Genomic DNA, 13,490 nt, shown 5'->3' with positions numbered 1-13,490 from the left:
CTGTACCTAAACAACTTTTCAGCCATATTTGAAGTCAATTATGTAAACATGATTGTATCTCCAGCATGAGTGGTATCTGCAAGACAAGAGGTACGAAAGCAAGTCCTTGAGCACTCCACATGTCCAGCCCAGCAAATGCTTAGCTATAAATATGTAACCCTTTGAAATTACTGAAGAACAAACTTAACTGTCTGCCAGATCAGATCACATGCGCAGTGGAGTACAATAACGCAGCTTTAGTACAGAAGAGAGTATGTGATTATTAACTATTTAAATCATAAGTTTAATACAATTTAAAATATGCACCTTGTTATAATTATTTGCCAAGACATTAACAGCAACAAAGAGTTCTCATTCCTTATATTCCACCTCTAGTGCCAATTTTGCCCGTTTCCAAATTCAATTCTTACTAGCCCTCTGTTGACTACAACAGACTGTTCTTAGTAACAGTGTTGGATCTGCAAGTCCAGGGTTAGGCTGAAAACTGACAGACTAATCAATGGTCATAACACCAGCAGATAGCTGGCGGTAACAGAACAACCAAGAATCCAAAGACGACACACAAGGATTACTGCTTATAATACTTGTTTCTGTAAATGCCAAAAGCTAGTTAGAAATTATTTTATCTCCCCAATCTTCTCTTTGAAAGAAAAGGAAATGTGTAGTCAAGTGATAAAATAATGTGTTCCCATGTTTAATGACAGTGATAAAAACAAACTTACAGTCTAGTTTTAGATATCTGGCTGCCGATGAGAAATTTTATTAACTGTAAAAATAAAAGTGTAAATTGTAGCACATTCCCCCCCCACAGAACTCCTTTGTGCAAGAGATTAAGTAGACATAAAATTAGAGCCCTGAACTAGAAACACAGGAACATGCTGTTCTTTTTTCCATCTTTTTAACCATGCTTTTGAGACATCCATTTAGCATCACAAATACTATTCCTACAATTACATATCAACATTTGAAATATGTATTGTATTATACGCTTCTTACTGGCTGGAAAATACTTGGAACAGTCACAAAAGTTGTTTAAGTCTATGAAAAGAAATAGGGGCTGAGAAGACTAGTCTACTTAAGAATAAACTTACAAAAAAAAAAAAAAAGGCAGGCAGAATAGATTTTAGACACCGATTAGTGCCGCTAACGTGTTTTATGCGTGGAAATTTGTAGAGTTTCAATAAAAACTGTAAGTATAGAGAAACATCACCTTGCCAATAACACCTGGCAGAACTCCCAACTCCAAACATGTGTATGTGTTATCCTGATTAAAAACTCATAAGCACTAATCATTAAGGAAAGTGTTTGAGGAGTCACAGGATCAGAAAGCTCAAAATACACCTGATGCATCTCTAAGGAAAGATAAAAATTAAAGCTGGGTGTTCATGACAGTTCTAGGCACGTCCCTTAAACTCTGCTAGCGCCATAAAAAACACCCCCTATATATTAATATAATCTAGTTACTTACAGACCTACAAAAACCAAGATTTTTTTTCTGATGGATTTAGCTTTCTTTAGATCCAAGATCATCAAAGCATTAGTTTAGCCCGAGCATTGCAAACCAGGCTGAAGAGCCGTCCTGAACCCTCTCAGGAAGCAGACTGTCAGGCAAACTTGCAGTGTTCAGAAACAAGCAACAGCTCTGTTGATACTCAAATACATGACTTAAGTTCTGACTAAACAGATAAAACACGCTTATATTGCCCCCTCAACAATTTACCATTTTTAAAAGCTTTTTTCTTTAAAAAAAAAACAAAAACAAAAACAAAACAGACACACAATCCACTTCTGTTTCACAAAAGAAACGCATGTCTTCAGCTGTGGCAAACTTGCAGGTCCCACAGTTGCTACACGTGAAGGCCTGAGAGGGATTATTCGTGCGGTGGTGCTCACGGCAGCACTGCCAGGAGAGAGGTGCCAGCAGCCCGTCACACCAGCCCGCTCTGCAGCACAAGGAAATCCCCTTTTTTCCCCCCAAGTATTCCGAGTTCCCTGCCCAAACCACTCGTCCCGAGACGATTTCTTAACTCCTTTCGCAGCGGAGGCGTTGCTCCGAAGCCCCCGCCGCCGCCGCCCCCCACCCCTCCTACCTGCTCGCCGCCCCCGGCCACCAGGGCTCCCGCAGCGCCGCGTCCCTCCGCACCTGCCCTTTTTTGGGCTGCAAGCGTGCCTTTTCCGTCAAGGCAGCATCACTTCCCGTAAGGCCCGAGGTAGGGGCGGGAACGGCGCTGCGCTCGCATCCAGAAGGGCGGCTTTAACCAAAGAGGCTGGCCCGGCAGTCGTTCTCCTCTTGGCTTTTCTGAAAGATCACATGCCGTTTTAATAAAAATTCACGAGAGGCAAAACAGGTTTTGAAGAGAAGATACGTGGTGCCAGGTAATGTGGGTTCAGTGAGGCGTCTCTGCCGCCTGCTGGCTACCTCCCCTTACAGGAGAGTAGTTTTGCCATGCCCTCTCAAAAATAACCCCACTTTAAATGTCTCCAGAAGCTCAGTTGCATCAATAACCCCTTCTGTCTGCATCAGTTCAAGCATCCTCTTTCTTGAGACTTTTCAAAATCAACTGCCATCTTTACAGACAAACTTCCAGCAACTACGCTTACAAAGTGCCTACTACACTTCAGTTACGCCTTTTCAATATATAATGGTCTTGTAAACAAAGGAAGCTGGTGGAATCACCACAGCTGTTGTGTGTTTGCACTCATCACAGACTTGTGGCACTTCCTTGTGCCCAAACCAGATTTATCACGTACTCAACTGCACCTCCCAGTCCACCTCCTACCGCTGTCCTCTCCTCTTAGCTTCTGTGAAGTCTGTCCACTGCCTCCAGCCAGCACATCACTCCTGGCTTTAAATAAAAGCACATCCAGGGAGGGGATTTCTTCCCTCATGCTGCCAAAACTTGTTTGGACTTCTTTTTACTAAAGTCTTGAAATATCTACTGCTGTAGTTTCCCTGAGTCTCACATTGTGTTCTCTGTTGCCAGACTGATCCACACCTACTGCAAGGCTAACGCTGTCCTGAGCTACGCGCTGAGGCACTTCTCCAAGTACAACTTGACTTTCAGGCAATCTTCTCTACTAAGCAGCCACTCCAGCCTCCTTCTGTCAGGGATGAAAGACGTGTATATGCATCTGTGGTTCATGTGTGTACGTATATATATATATATATATATACACAGGTATGAACATGAGCCAAGGACACCAAAGGTGGGTGCAGTTCCCTTCTCAGCCATCAGTACAACTGCATTCCCAACAGAACTGAAGTATTAAGAAGTGAAACCATGACAACTCAATAAAAACGGTATTTATGTCTTGGAGGCTCCGATCAGAGGCAATAAAGAAAAACCCATGAAATGTAACCGTACAACAGCGACTTTCTTTTTCCAGTTCCCCGGTGGTTATTTAAACTTAGATGTGAAGACAACACTCAGAATTTTATACAAATGTCAACGTTCACGTCCCGACAGGCCGCTACCGAACACACAGCGTATGCAGCGACACCTTCGGCCGGCGGGATGCTTCCGAGCAGGGCCGGGCTGCCGGGGAGGCCGCTGGGGACGGCCACGGCTGCCGCCCGCCGCAGGAGGGAGGTTCCCCAGCAGGCGACGAACGCAGCGACTCGGCGGGAGTTTCGGGCGCCATTTCCTCTGCCGGGAGGCGCGGGCGGGCAGGCGGCACCGGGGAACGACGCGGCTCACACGACTCCCTCAGGACCTCTTCTCCGGCGCGGCGCCCGCCGGCGGCCCCGCCGAGCCCTCGGGGGGCTGTGGAGGCGGCTGGAAGACGGGCCGATAGATGTAGAGCCCGCTGGCCACGCCGAGCGCCATGGCCAGCGCCACCTGAGGCAGCGGCAGCCGCCCTCGCATGGCGGCAAGCGGCGCTACCGCACCCGCGGACTCAAGGGAGAAGCGCCGCGGCCGCTCCGCACTCCTCGGCGGTACCTTCGCTCCCCGGCAGGGAGAGAGGAGAAGGGACGGCGACAGAAAGTTCGGCGCTCCCCGCCCCGGGAGCGCTTCGCCCTACAGACCCGGCGCCCCTCACCTGAAGGACGGGAGACCACAGAGCGGAGACCTCCCATTCGCTAGAGCGGCCGGAAGGAAGTGTGTCCCCGCTGCCGTGAGGTGGCGCGTGCGCCGCCGCCGTACGCCCGCCCCCGCGGATGGAGGCGGCCGGCGGGCTGCTGGCCCGGGCCCGGGCCCGGAGGCCGGAGGCGGTGCGGCTCCGCAAGCGGCGATCGGTGCTGTACAGCCACCCCGGGCAGCGGGGCGCCGGTAAGCGGGGTGCGGGGGCGAAGCCAGGGGGCAGCGGCAGCCCTCGGAGGGGCCGCCGACGGACAGCCTTGCCTTCGCAGGGGGGGCCGGCGGGCCGGCGGCACTGCTGGCGCTGACGGTGGGGCTGCGGACGCTCAACTGCTTCCTCGTCCAGACCAGCTTCGTCCCGGACGAGTACTGGCAGTCGCTAGAGGTGGCGCATCGCATGGCCTTCGAATATCCTTCCGCCGGCCTTCACGGCCCCCTCGCCGTGGGTTGCGGCGGGCCGCGGGGGGGAGCACGGCCCCGCTTCGTACCGCCCCGGCGCCAGCGGGCAGTCACGGGGGGAGCGCTCGGGAGGAGAGTTCCGCGGCAGCAGGGTGCTGGCTTGACCAGTGACAGAATTCCGCTCCCCCCGCCTTTTGGGCACAAGGGTAAATGTCTCAGAATGACACAGCTCGAATGAAGCTTTTTGTTTCAGTTGTTCGTGATCGATCCTTAATATTAATAATTATGGCTACCTGACTTGGGAGTGGGCAAACGGCTTAAGGGGCTACTCATACCCACTGATCTTTGCAACCATCTACAAAGCTTTACAGCTGCTGGCTAAGGATGATGTCCAGCTGCTGGTGAGTATAATCCAGAGAACCCATAAGCTACTTAAATTCAACTTAAAAGCACTGTATTGAAATTCAGTGTATTTTTATCATTGTCCAGGTAAAATACAAAGCCTCGAATCTGGCAATTAGAGATGTATGAGCACAGAGACCTCCCTGAAGTGTTTCGCACAGGTGTAGAACTCATTCGTGGATCTCGCATCAAAGAGACTGCCTGTGGAGGATTATTCTTGGCCTCCATCCTGAGTTTCATACTGATGTTGTTTGCCACTACATCATAATTGCTCAGTGGTTTGGTTTTCCGGAGTGTTTAGTAATACGTATTAGTAGTAAACTTGGTAACAACAGCCCCTTTGACTTCTACTGGAGATGAATAGCAAAGAATTCTACTTTCAGTTACTGAACACTTTAGAGTTTTGGCAGAAATATTAGTCCTACCAAAGGACCTTACTATTTTTACTAAAAAATCTTAAAAAGCTATAGAGAATGTTCACTAATCCACTTACTATTTTCAAGTCTGAACAGTCATTCACTAATTCAGTAGTTCTCTCTTCAAACTTGGGATATAACAGGTTTGTTGCAATTAAAATTTTCTCTCTGCTTACATAGATATGGGTCCCTAGACTTGCACAGGCAGTGCTGGCAGCTTTTGCTGATGTGAAGCTTTACTTATTAGTGCAACACCTTGAAAACGCAGAAACAGCAAAGTATGTGGTGAGTGTCAGCCTTTAAAACAATTTTATGCATGTTAACAAACACTGTTGTAGTGTAGACAACAGCAAAATGATAGTAAGTCACACCTTTTAAAACTACAGAATTTGTTTTAATGTTTCTCCCTGTGCATTCTGTTGTTCATAATTATTTTCAGTACTTCTGCCAGCTGTGTTCCTGGTTTACATGGTATTCCTGTACCAGAACTCTAACAAACACCATGGAAGCTCTTCTTACCATATTTGCTCTTTACTACTATCCAATAAAAGGTTCCAAGATGGGGAGCAGGTGAGAAACTTTCTACTAACAGTACTGCTAATTTTTGGCTAATCTACTAATACTGTTTAAAATGCTATCTTGTACCTTAAAATATAAGGCAGTCAAAAACACCTCATTCAGGTAGCAAGAGCTCCAAATCACGGAAGGAACAGCATTGTGGTATTTCCTCTAAAATTGTGTTGAAGCCATGATACAGCTGTTATATAAAATTACTATTCTTCAGTTCCCTTGTGCAAACTATCCCTTTATGGGAAACTTTAAATTAAACTTTACAAGGCCTGGACTTTGTGGTAACTTGGGAAAAGATAACAAAAGCTTGTTTGGGTTCAGACGTAGGTAAATTTGTGGTCACAGCTTACTTTACTGGCTATCTATTTTAAAGCAAGTGTGTGCTTCCGTTTAGCAACTCCATTGCTAGTAAAGTAATTATATAGTTGGCAACCTTCCAAGCAAAAGTGTCTGCACTGACAGGATCAAAGTTATACACAGTATGAAAAACTTTTGGTCAGAGATGTGACAGTACTTAAACTGTTGAAATGCCACTGACGAAACCTTTTGATAAACTACTGTTTTTCTTATGTTCCCTCACTCTAGTTGCAAATATTTAGCTTTGATAGCACTTGCAGTTGTTGTTCGTCCCACTGCTGTTATCCCATGGATACCTTTGGTCTTCAGTCATCTTTTGCAAGAACAGAGGAAAGCAGACCTTATCCTACACAACTGCATTCCAGTTGGGTCAGTTCTTTCTGAATTTAAACTATATGCATATCTTAAGGTTGATTTTACTACCGCAAAGGCATACAGGCCCAAAAAGATGATTTCATGTAAAAAATAAGGAAAAAAAAAATAGAGTCCTTTTGGAGACGTGCTTCCTTTAAAGTAACATATATGCTACAAAAAAGCACTAGGAGAGGTTTCATGAGGAGGAGACATGAACGGTATTCCAGCTTACTCTGGGATTGTACTAAGGATACCGGGTGATGGCAAATGGCCACTGTAGAAGGGCCGTGAATATGGATAATCTCAATAAAAGATTAGGAATAACTACTCAGGGAGTTTCGACAGCTATTTGGAGAAAAGTAGAATCTGATACAAAAGTAATTCAGGCGATATCAGTGCAACCAACTTTCCATTTTTGCAGATTGGTCACAGTAGGAACCTCTTTAATAATTGACCGTGTGTTTTTTGGTGAGGTAAGTTGCTTTAAACTTGACTTAAAGAAAAAGGTTGATTTGTAGCATTTTAACATAGACAGATATTTCTAACTTCTGTTAGTTTTGTGACTGTGTCTTGCCTATGAGCTCTAATGATATCCCACGCCATAAACCCTTAAACACTGACTTCTCAGTTATTTTCAATGACAGACTGTTACTTAAAATCAGTGTGCTCAGCTCTCAATAAATCAATAGTTATCAACGAACCCCAAAACTTACACACTTCTGTGTGTAATTGTTAAATATAGGAAGTCTGTGACAAGTCTTAGTAGAAAAAAAAATAAGTATGAATGAAGATGCTGTAGCATTTAAGGCCAGTGATGACTATGTAATTCAATTTAGTTGTTCGTTTTCACTTTGGATTTGTATTTCACTTTTGCTCCCCCTCCCCCCTGCAATTTCCCAGTGGGTACTCGTTCAGCTGAACTTCCTGAAATTCAACGTGCTACAAAATTTGGGAACGTTTTACGGATCTCATCCTTGGCATTGGTACTTCACTCAGGGACTACCAGTCATCTTGGGTACCCATCTGCCTTTCTTTATTCATGGCTGTGTGCTTGCACCAAAAAGGTATCGCATCTTTCTGATTACAGTGATTTGGACAGTGTTGGTATACAGGTAATTTCTCCTAAGTGTAACTACTGTCTTTCACTGGTTGTGTTCTTTTCAAAGATTATGTCCTTTCTAGACCAAAAAAGCATAGTATTCAGGTTAAGTGATAGAAAACTTTAAACTATTCAAATACTTCAAGAAATGCACTCAATTATACAATAGTTTCTAGAATTTTATGTAATACTAATTCTTGTATCATTACCAAACGTGTATTTTTAGAATTGATTAGACCCTTAAAGAATAAAATAATTCCGCGTGAAATTCAATGGAGAAAAAAACACCCGAACAATCACCTAACAGGTGTTTAAGCAATAATAGAATTAGTTAGAAAACTGTTTACTGGATGCCTGTTAATGAAAATACGATTTCATTTGGTTCTTTAATACATCCCTAATAAGATCAGAGGTTCTTAGGCCTCTAAAACTTACTCCATTCACAAGTATACGCACAGCTCTTAACATTTATCATAGGACTGTCTGTCTCATTTTAAGTTGAGAAGGAGAAGAGATGGTAAGCTGTTTCTAAAACATCAGAATTAACTGTAGACTAAAGGAGACACTTTCAAGGCAAGAAAAGACACAGCAAATTAATAAATGCTAAGTAATAAATGGTATTGGACTACAGTAGCAACAGAATACAGCAAAACAGTAGCAAGGCCACAAATGCCATCTCTTCTTTCAATCCAACTCAAAACTGTATGTAGCTTTGTTGGTTTTAAGCCTTTTTTGTCTCCCTTAAGTCTTGTAAGATTCCCATGTTTGATTCCCATGACACAAGTCTTGCAGTAATCCCCAAAAAAGACCCAAAAGTTGGCATGGGAAATTGTGTAAAGTTGTATTAGCAGAGGTAAATGTCACTTTGTTAGATACAAATGTGTACTTGAATCTTAGCTTAGCATCCACACTTGCTATGGCATATTATTACAGAAAGGAAACTGAAGTACTACCTAAGTGATATTTAGTAGTCATAGAATCAGACTGCTTAATTGCTATAGTAGCCAGGTACTTTGGTTTAAACTGACCACATAATATCTTAGTTTGAATGTACTCATATTAATAAAGTGACAATTTGCATTTTTACTCTAAACTGCTTCAATGCCAAAAGCTTTTTAGTACATGCAAGTGCTTTTCTTCCAGTCCTCTATGCTCTAAAACATACTTTGTCAACAGAACTGGTGCATTTCTTGTTTTCTGTTTTATTAACAGCATGCTGAGCCATAAAGAATTCAGGTTCATCTATCCAGTACTACCATTTTGTATGTTTTTTTGTGGTAAGCATTGGTTTCAAATGTCTTGCAACCTGCCCTGTATATAATTTTTGCCTAAAGAGAGACTGTTAATTAGTCAATGTAGGTATTTGACAAAGGATTCTTTGAAGTAACCTAACCTTTTCTTACAGCTAGGAAAAAAAAAAAAAAAAAAAAAAAAAAAAAGGAGGGCAAATGACTGAAACACAGACAGAGAATTCATAGCATAGGTGTAAAAGTAATTCCTGAAAAAAAAAAAAAAAAAAATTACTTCAGTGGCTACTCACTTTTTAGCAATGCCACTCCTACAGTGAATTTTGTTCCTCAGCTCCTTTGTAGTATTTTTCCACCTACTTCTCTCAAATGTGTCTGACAAATGCCTTTGAGTATGCAACAAAAAAAATGAAGTATTCAAAACCTAAAATTATCCTTTTCTAGGTTCAGGTGTGTAAGCAGATGATGCTAGCTTTCTGTCTGCTCTTGACCAACCACCTACTGTGAGGCTACTTCCCGCAAGTTTTAGAGCAGTTAATGTGATAGCTTTTTTCTTCCAGCAGTCTAAGGTGAATTTGTTAAAACAGGAATAAGGTCCCTAAACTAATGTGGTTAACTTAAAAATTAAAGACAATCTGTCCAGTTTAAATTGGAAAGCATATTACTTTTGCTAACTTCAGATTTTTTTGATACTTTAACAGAAACTTTTAAAGTATTCATTTATCTTTTTCCCTTCTTTTGTTGTTTTTTTTTTCTTTTAAACACAGAAAAGAGCCTAATAAGGAAGTACTTTATATTTTACAAAGCTAGGTATTAACTACACTAGTGTGTCTATAGAAAAAGTAAAATCATGATGTAAAGTCTAGTATGCTGAAAAGTTATAAAGGAAAGATTAAGATTTCTGGAACATGAAGCTGTATAGCTTTAGTTTAAATACAAGTTCAAAACAGATGAATCAATGAAAATTGTAATTTTCTTTAACCTGTTTTACTAGTCTAGAGAAAAGTAGATCTTATCTCAATAATTTTGCTCTCTGCTGTGATCAGATACATAGTATGTCTTGGCTTAGTTCAACATTCAGTTCAAGAGCAGATTCAAGATGAACCAGATCTACCTCACATGCAGAAAAATTCCTATCAGGCCACTATTTTTTGTTAATATCCCTCTTAACTGTCATGTCTATAAGGGAATGAGGTCATCTCAATTTATCAAGAGCTAATTGTCATCTGTTTTGGATACTTTCATAAAAAAAAAAATGACAAAAGTTACTTCTGATAACTCAGTTGTTACAAAGAGATCTTTAAATTGCTCAAAACATTATAAATAAAAGCATAAAAAACCCACATGAATTACAAAGTCATTTCCAAGCACACTTAAAGATAAGCTAAGAGCATTTCACAAAAGCGGTAAAAAAATGCGTATAATAGAATGTTTGCACTCATGTTTAAACCACAGACTAATTAGTGGACTTTGTTTTCATCTGAGATAAAGATCTGCAATTTGTCAGGACAGACCAACTGAAGACCAATTAAACTTACTTGTTACTCGCTTCTGAAACAGGCCTATTCTAACTTGTTTCTTGTGAGTCAGTAAAGGTGGTAACAGAGCTAGGCTGCATAAAATATTTTTATCTCCCAATACTGACAAGCATGTGACTTAATAAGGGTTTCCAGACTGGTTGCAACGTGAAGCTATCTTCTGTGCCAGGTTTATCTAACTTGTGGTTGTGAGAAACAGGTTTATACAGCTATCTCCAAGCAGGAGAAATGCCTCTTCCTATTATTAGCTCCTTCAGAAAGAGCAGGGATGGGAGATGGGAAGAGATGGAGGAGTATGCTTTTCCAAGGATAGTAGCTCAAAAATGACTAACAATAAGGGAATGCTGTAGCTTTCAGCATGTTGGAGAAAAAGAATACCGCAGCCATACCACAAGCACAGGTAGTTACCATTTATTCTGGCTCTACTTGGACACGCATGAATCAGAACACATCAGTAAGTTGCCACATACTCATCCAAACCAGTGACTGGATTATTTCCCCACCACCACCAAGAAATTAAAATCAAGCTCTAAAGAGACAAAGCACTGGCTTTGAAATCATACTTCTGTAGTTCAAAAGACAGGTATGGGCTTAACATTTACACTGTTAAATCCAAGAGTTACTAAGGTCAAAGTCTAACCTTCAAATTTCCATTTAGAGAGTAAAGACTGCAAGAACACTGTTATTAAAATACCTCAAAGCAAGGTATTCTTATCAACCGAGTAATGGTTTTCCAATAAGTTATGGTACTTTCAAAAATACTGTGTGGAACTGTTAGTATTTGTTTATCTCCAAAACTTACTCAAATGTTTCTCTAGGATATTCTTTGAAGCACCTGAAAGCATGGAAGAAATCCGCAGCAAGTTTCCTGCTTTTATCAAACTTAGTGCCAGCCCTGTATACAGGCTTGATTCACCAGCGAGGCTCTCTTGATGTTATGAGTCACATACAGCAACTCTGTAGTAACTCTTACCAGTCACAAGCTTTTGTCTTCTTCATGATGCCGTGCCACTCTACTCCATTTTACAGGTATTAAAATAATTAACAACGTACTACATTAAAATCCATACACTTAAGCAGAAATTAAGTTTTTTTTTTCCTAAGCTTAATAAATTGAGATGCATAGACGTATACAGGAAGAGTTTTGATTTTTCATACAGCTAATATAGAATGAATAGGGGAAATAAGCTAAATGCTTATACCACAGAATAAAATTCAGCATCTAAGCTTTGTTCAGTTTTTGTGAAATAGCTTTCTATGAGGATATGCAGTAAGTCTTGCAACTTCTGAAAGTAATTCATACTGCCTCATTACGGTAACTTTTGTAGCAAAACTAAAGGCTAATTGTTACAGTCAAAATGTCTTAACTTTACCTTTACTTCTGCTGCTAGAGAGTAAAGAAATGGAATTAGAACATACAATGACTGAAGTCACTGTTCCAAAAAGTCTGCAATAGATCCTGGCAAGTAAACAAAACATTGAAGCAGATATAAACAGTGAAGCTGATATGGGAAAATACCTTTTTGAGAAACTGATGTTACACAGATGGTATTTTTATTAAAATAAATCTGCTTTCTGTGAACTGCTAACAACGTAGTCACAGCAGTTTGAAGCTGAGTCCACTTGTTCTACTTTTGCTTTGTATGAAGTACAGAGGGAAGAAAATAGGACTCTGGGAAATAAAGTAATTAGTCGATCATGGATTTGACTGAGGTATCTTTAAGTGAAGAGTCATTTCAAATCTTAGATGTTGATCATATTATCCTGAAGTGTTTGTTGTGTTTTTCTTCCTAGTCATGTTCACTGTCCTCTAAAAATGAGATTCCTTCAGTGTCCCCCAGACCTAACGGGAAATGAGAGCTATATTGATGAAGCAGATGTGTTTTACTCTAACCCACTTGGCTGGCTTAGTAAGGAGTTCTACAATGATACGTTATTACCCAGTCACTTGGTCTTCTTCAGTGTGCTAGAACAGGTATGGTAACTGCAAGATGAAACAACTAGCTTTGAGGTCAAGCTACAAAATAAATTAAGGGAGAGTTATATTTAAGATTTTTGAAAATTGTTGCCCAGAACTTTTTAAAACACAGCTTATGTGAAATTTGAACCCTCTAATCCACAACATAGTATAGATACCATTCCAGTGATATATACTTAACTTTCACGTATGCCCTCTGCTCTGTGCAAATTCTACATGCCATAAAGTAATGTTTTATGGAGTTCTCCTCATGCCATATTAAAACAAATGTGTGGTCTGTTCCCAGAACTATATAATTAAGTAACAATGACAAGCCAAAATGCCTGCAGTCAGAGTACCTCTTCCCCTCAAATTTTCTAGAGGGTCAAACATGTTTTACTCAAACATCAGTCTGGTGAATATCCACTCTGGACAAGATTAAACAGGATAGGTACCTCTTTTTCTAGGAGTCTTTCCTAAAATAAAGATAAAACTTCTGGGGGAAAGTTGAATTTATGGTTTTCAGAAGATGTTGGAACACTGTTCTGATGCCCCCAACTACACTTTCTGACTGTGGAAACTAATGTATGTTCATTTACAGGAAATATCATCATTTCTAGCTTTAAAGGGCTACGAGAAAACGGCCACTGTGTTTCACACTCATCTACCTCAAGGACGAGTTGGAAGCCACATCCTTGTCTACAGGAGAAAAAACACTGAAATAAATCATACCTGAAGATCAGTTTCTAGACTTAAGTCCTACTGAGATCAGTTTTGCATAGCAGTACTATGCTTAGAAGACCTTGTACTGCAGACAGGAGAGAGTAGTGAGTCTGAATCCGGGTAAGTCAAACGGGGAAGTCTGATTAGGCAGCCGCTGGCTGGCTGCAAACACCTAAACCTCTTCCTGAAGGCAACTTCAGTGGCAGTATGGGGTGGCGGGGGGATGTTGACCTACCTTACAACACTAGAAAACATCAGGAAGACCAAAGTTACCATATGACTACTTAAACAATAAGAAATTGGACAAGACTGGACCATTTTTATAGAACTGTACAGCTATGCTAGGTTT

At 41.3% G+C, this 13,490-nt stretch overlaps 3 protein-coding genes across 3 annotated transcripts in view; 1 reads left to right on the top strand and 2 right to left on the bottom strand.

Moving 5' to 3' along the window:
* Nucleotides 1-3,289: 3,289 nt before the first annotated feature.
* LOC309676353 (protein PIGBOS1-like) lies at nucleotides 3,290-4,086 on the bottom strand. Its single transcript, XM_082488889.1, has one exon. The coding sequence runs from the start codon at nucleotides 3,864-3,866 to the stop codon at nucleotides 3,708-3,710; it is 159 nt and encodes a 52-aa protein (XP_082345015.1). The 5' UTR covers nucleotides 3,867-4,086; the 3' UTR covers nucleotides 3,290-3,707.
* Nucleotides 4,087-4,159: 73 nt separating this feature from the next.
* On the top strand, nucleotides 4,160-13,365 carry PIGB (phosphatidylinositol glycan anchor biosynthesis class B; the record flags this gene model as incomplete). The annotated part of the gene is made up of 12 exons (XM_082488578.1): nucleotides 4,160-4,271; nucleotides 4,352-4,497; nucleotides 4,772-4,879; nucleotides 5,477-5,581; nucleotides 5,736-5,866; nucleotides 6,452-6,592; nucleotides 6,999-7,050; nucleotides 7,478-7,689; nucleotides 8,889-8,953; nucleotides 11,280-11,490; nucleotides 12,256-12,436; nucleotides 13,020-13,365. The coding sequence occupies 12 exons, from the start codon at nucleotides 4,160-4,162 to the stop codon at nucleotides 13,152-13,154; spliced, it is 1,599 nt and encodes a 532-aa protein (XP_082344704.1). The 3' UTR covers nucleotides 13,155-13,365.
* Nucleotides 9,103-13,490, bottom strand: part of CCPG1 (cell cycle progression 1) — a 29,636-nt gene continuing 25,248 nt past the window's right edge. The window contains exon 13 of the mRNA XM_082488575.1: nucleotides 9,103-9,174. Within this exon, the coding sequence (XP_082344701.1) occupies nucleotides 9,149-9,174 (26 nt within the window). The 3' untranslated portion in view covers nucleotides 9,103-9,148. The remainder of the gene's footprint in view (nucleotides 9,175-13,490) is intronic.

The sequence above is a fragment of the Vanellus vanellus genome (genome assembly GCF_965231255.1).
Source record: "Vanellus vanellus genome assembly, chromosome: 11".
Classification (NCBI taxonomy): domain Eukaryota; kingdom Metazoa; phylum Chordata; class Aves; order Charadriiformes; family Charadriidae; genus Vanellus; species Vanellus vanellus.
The sequence above is the reverse complement of the archived record's forward strand: the minus strand, read 5'-3'. Positions and strand labels throughout refer to the sequence as shown.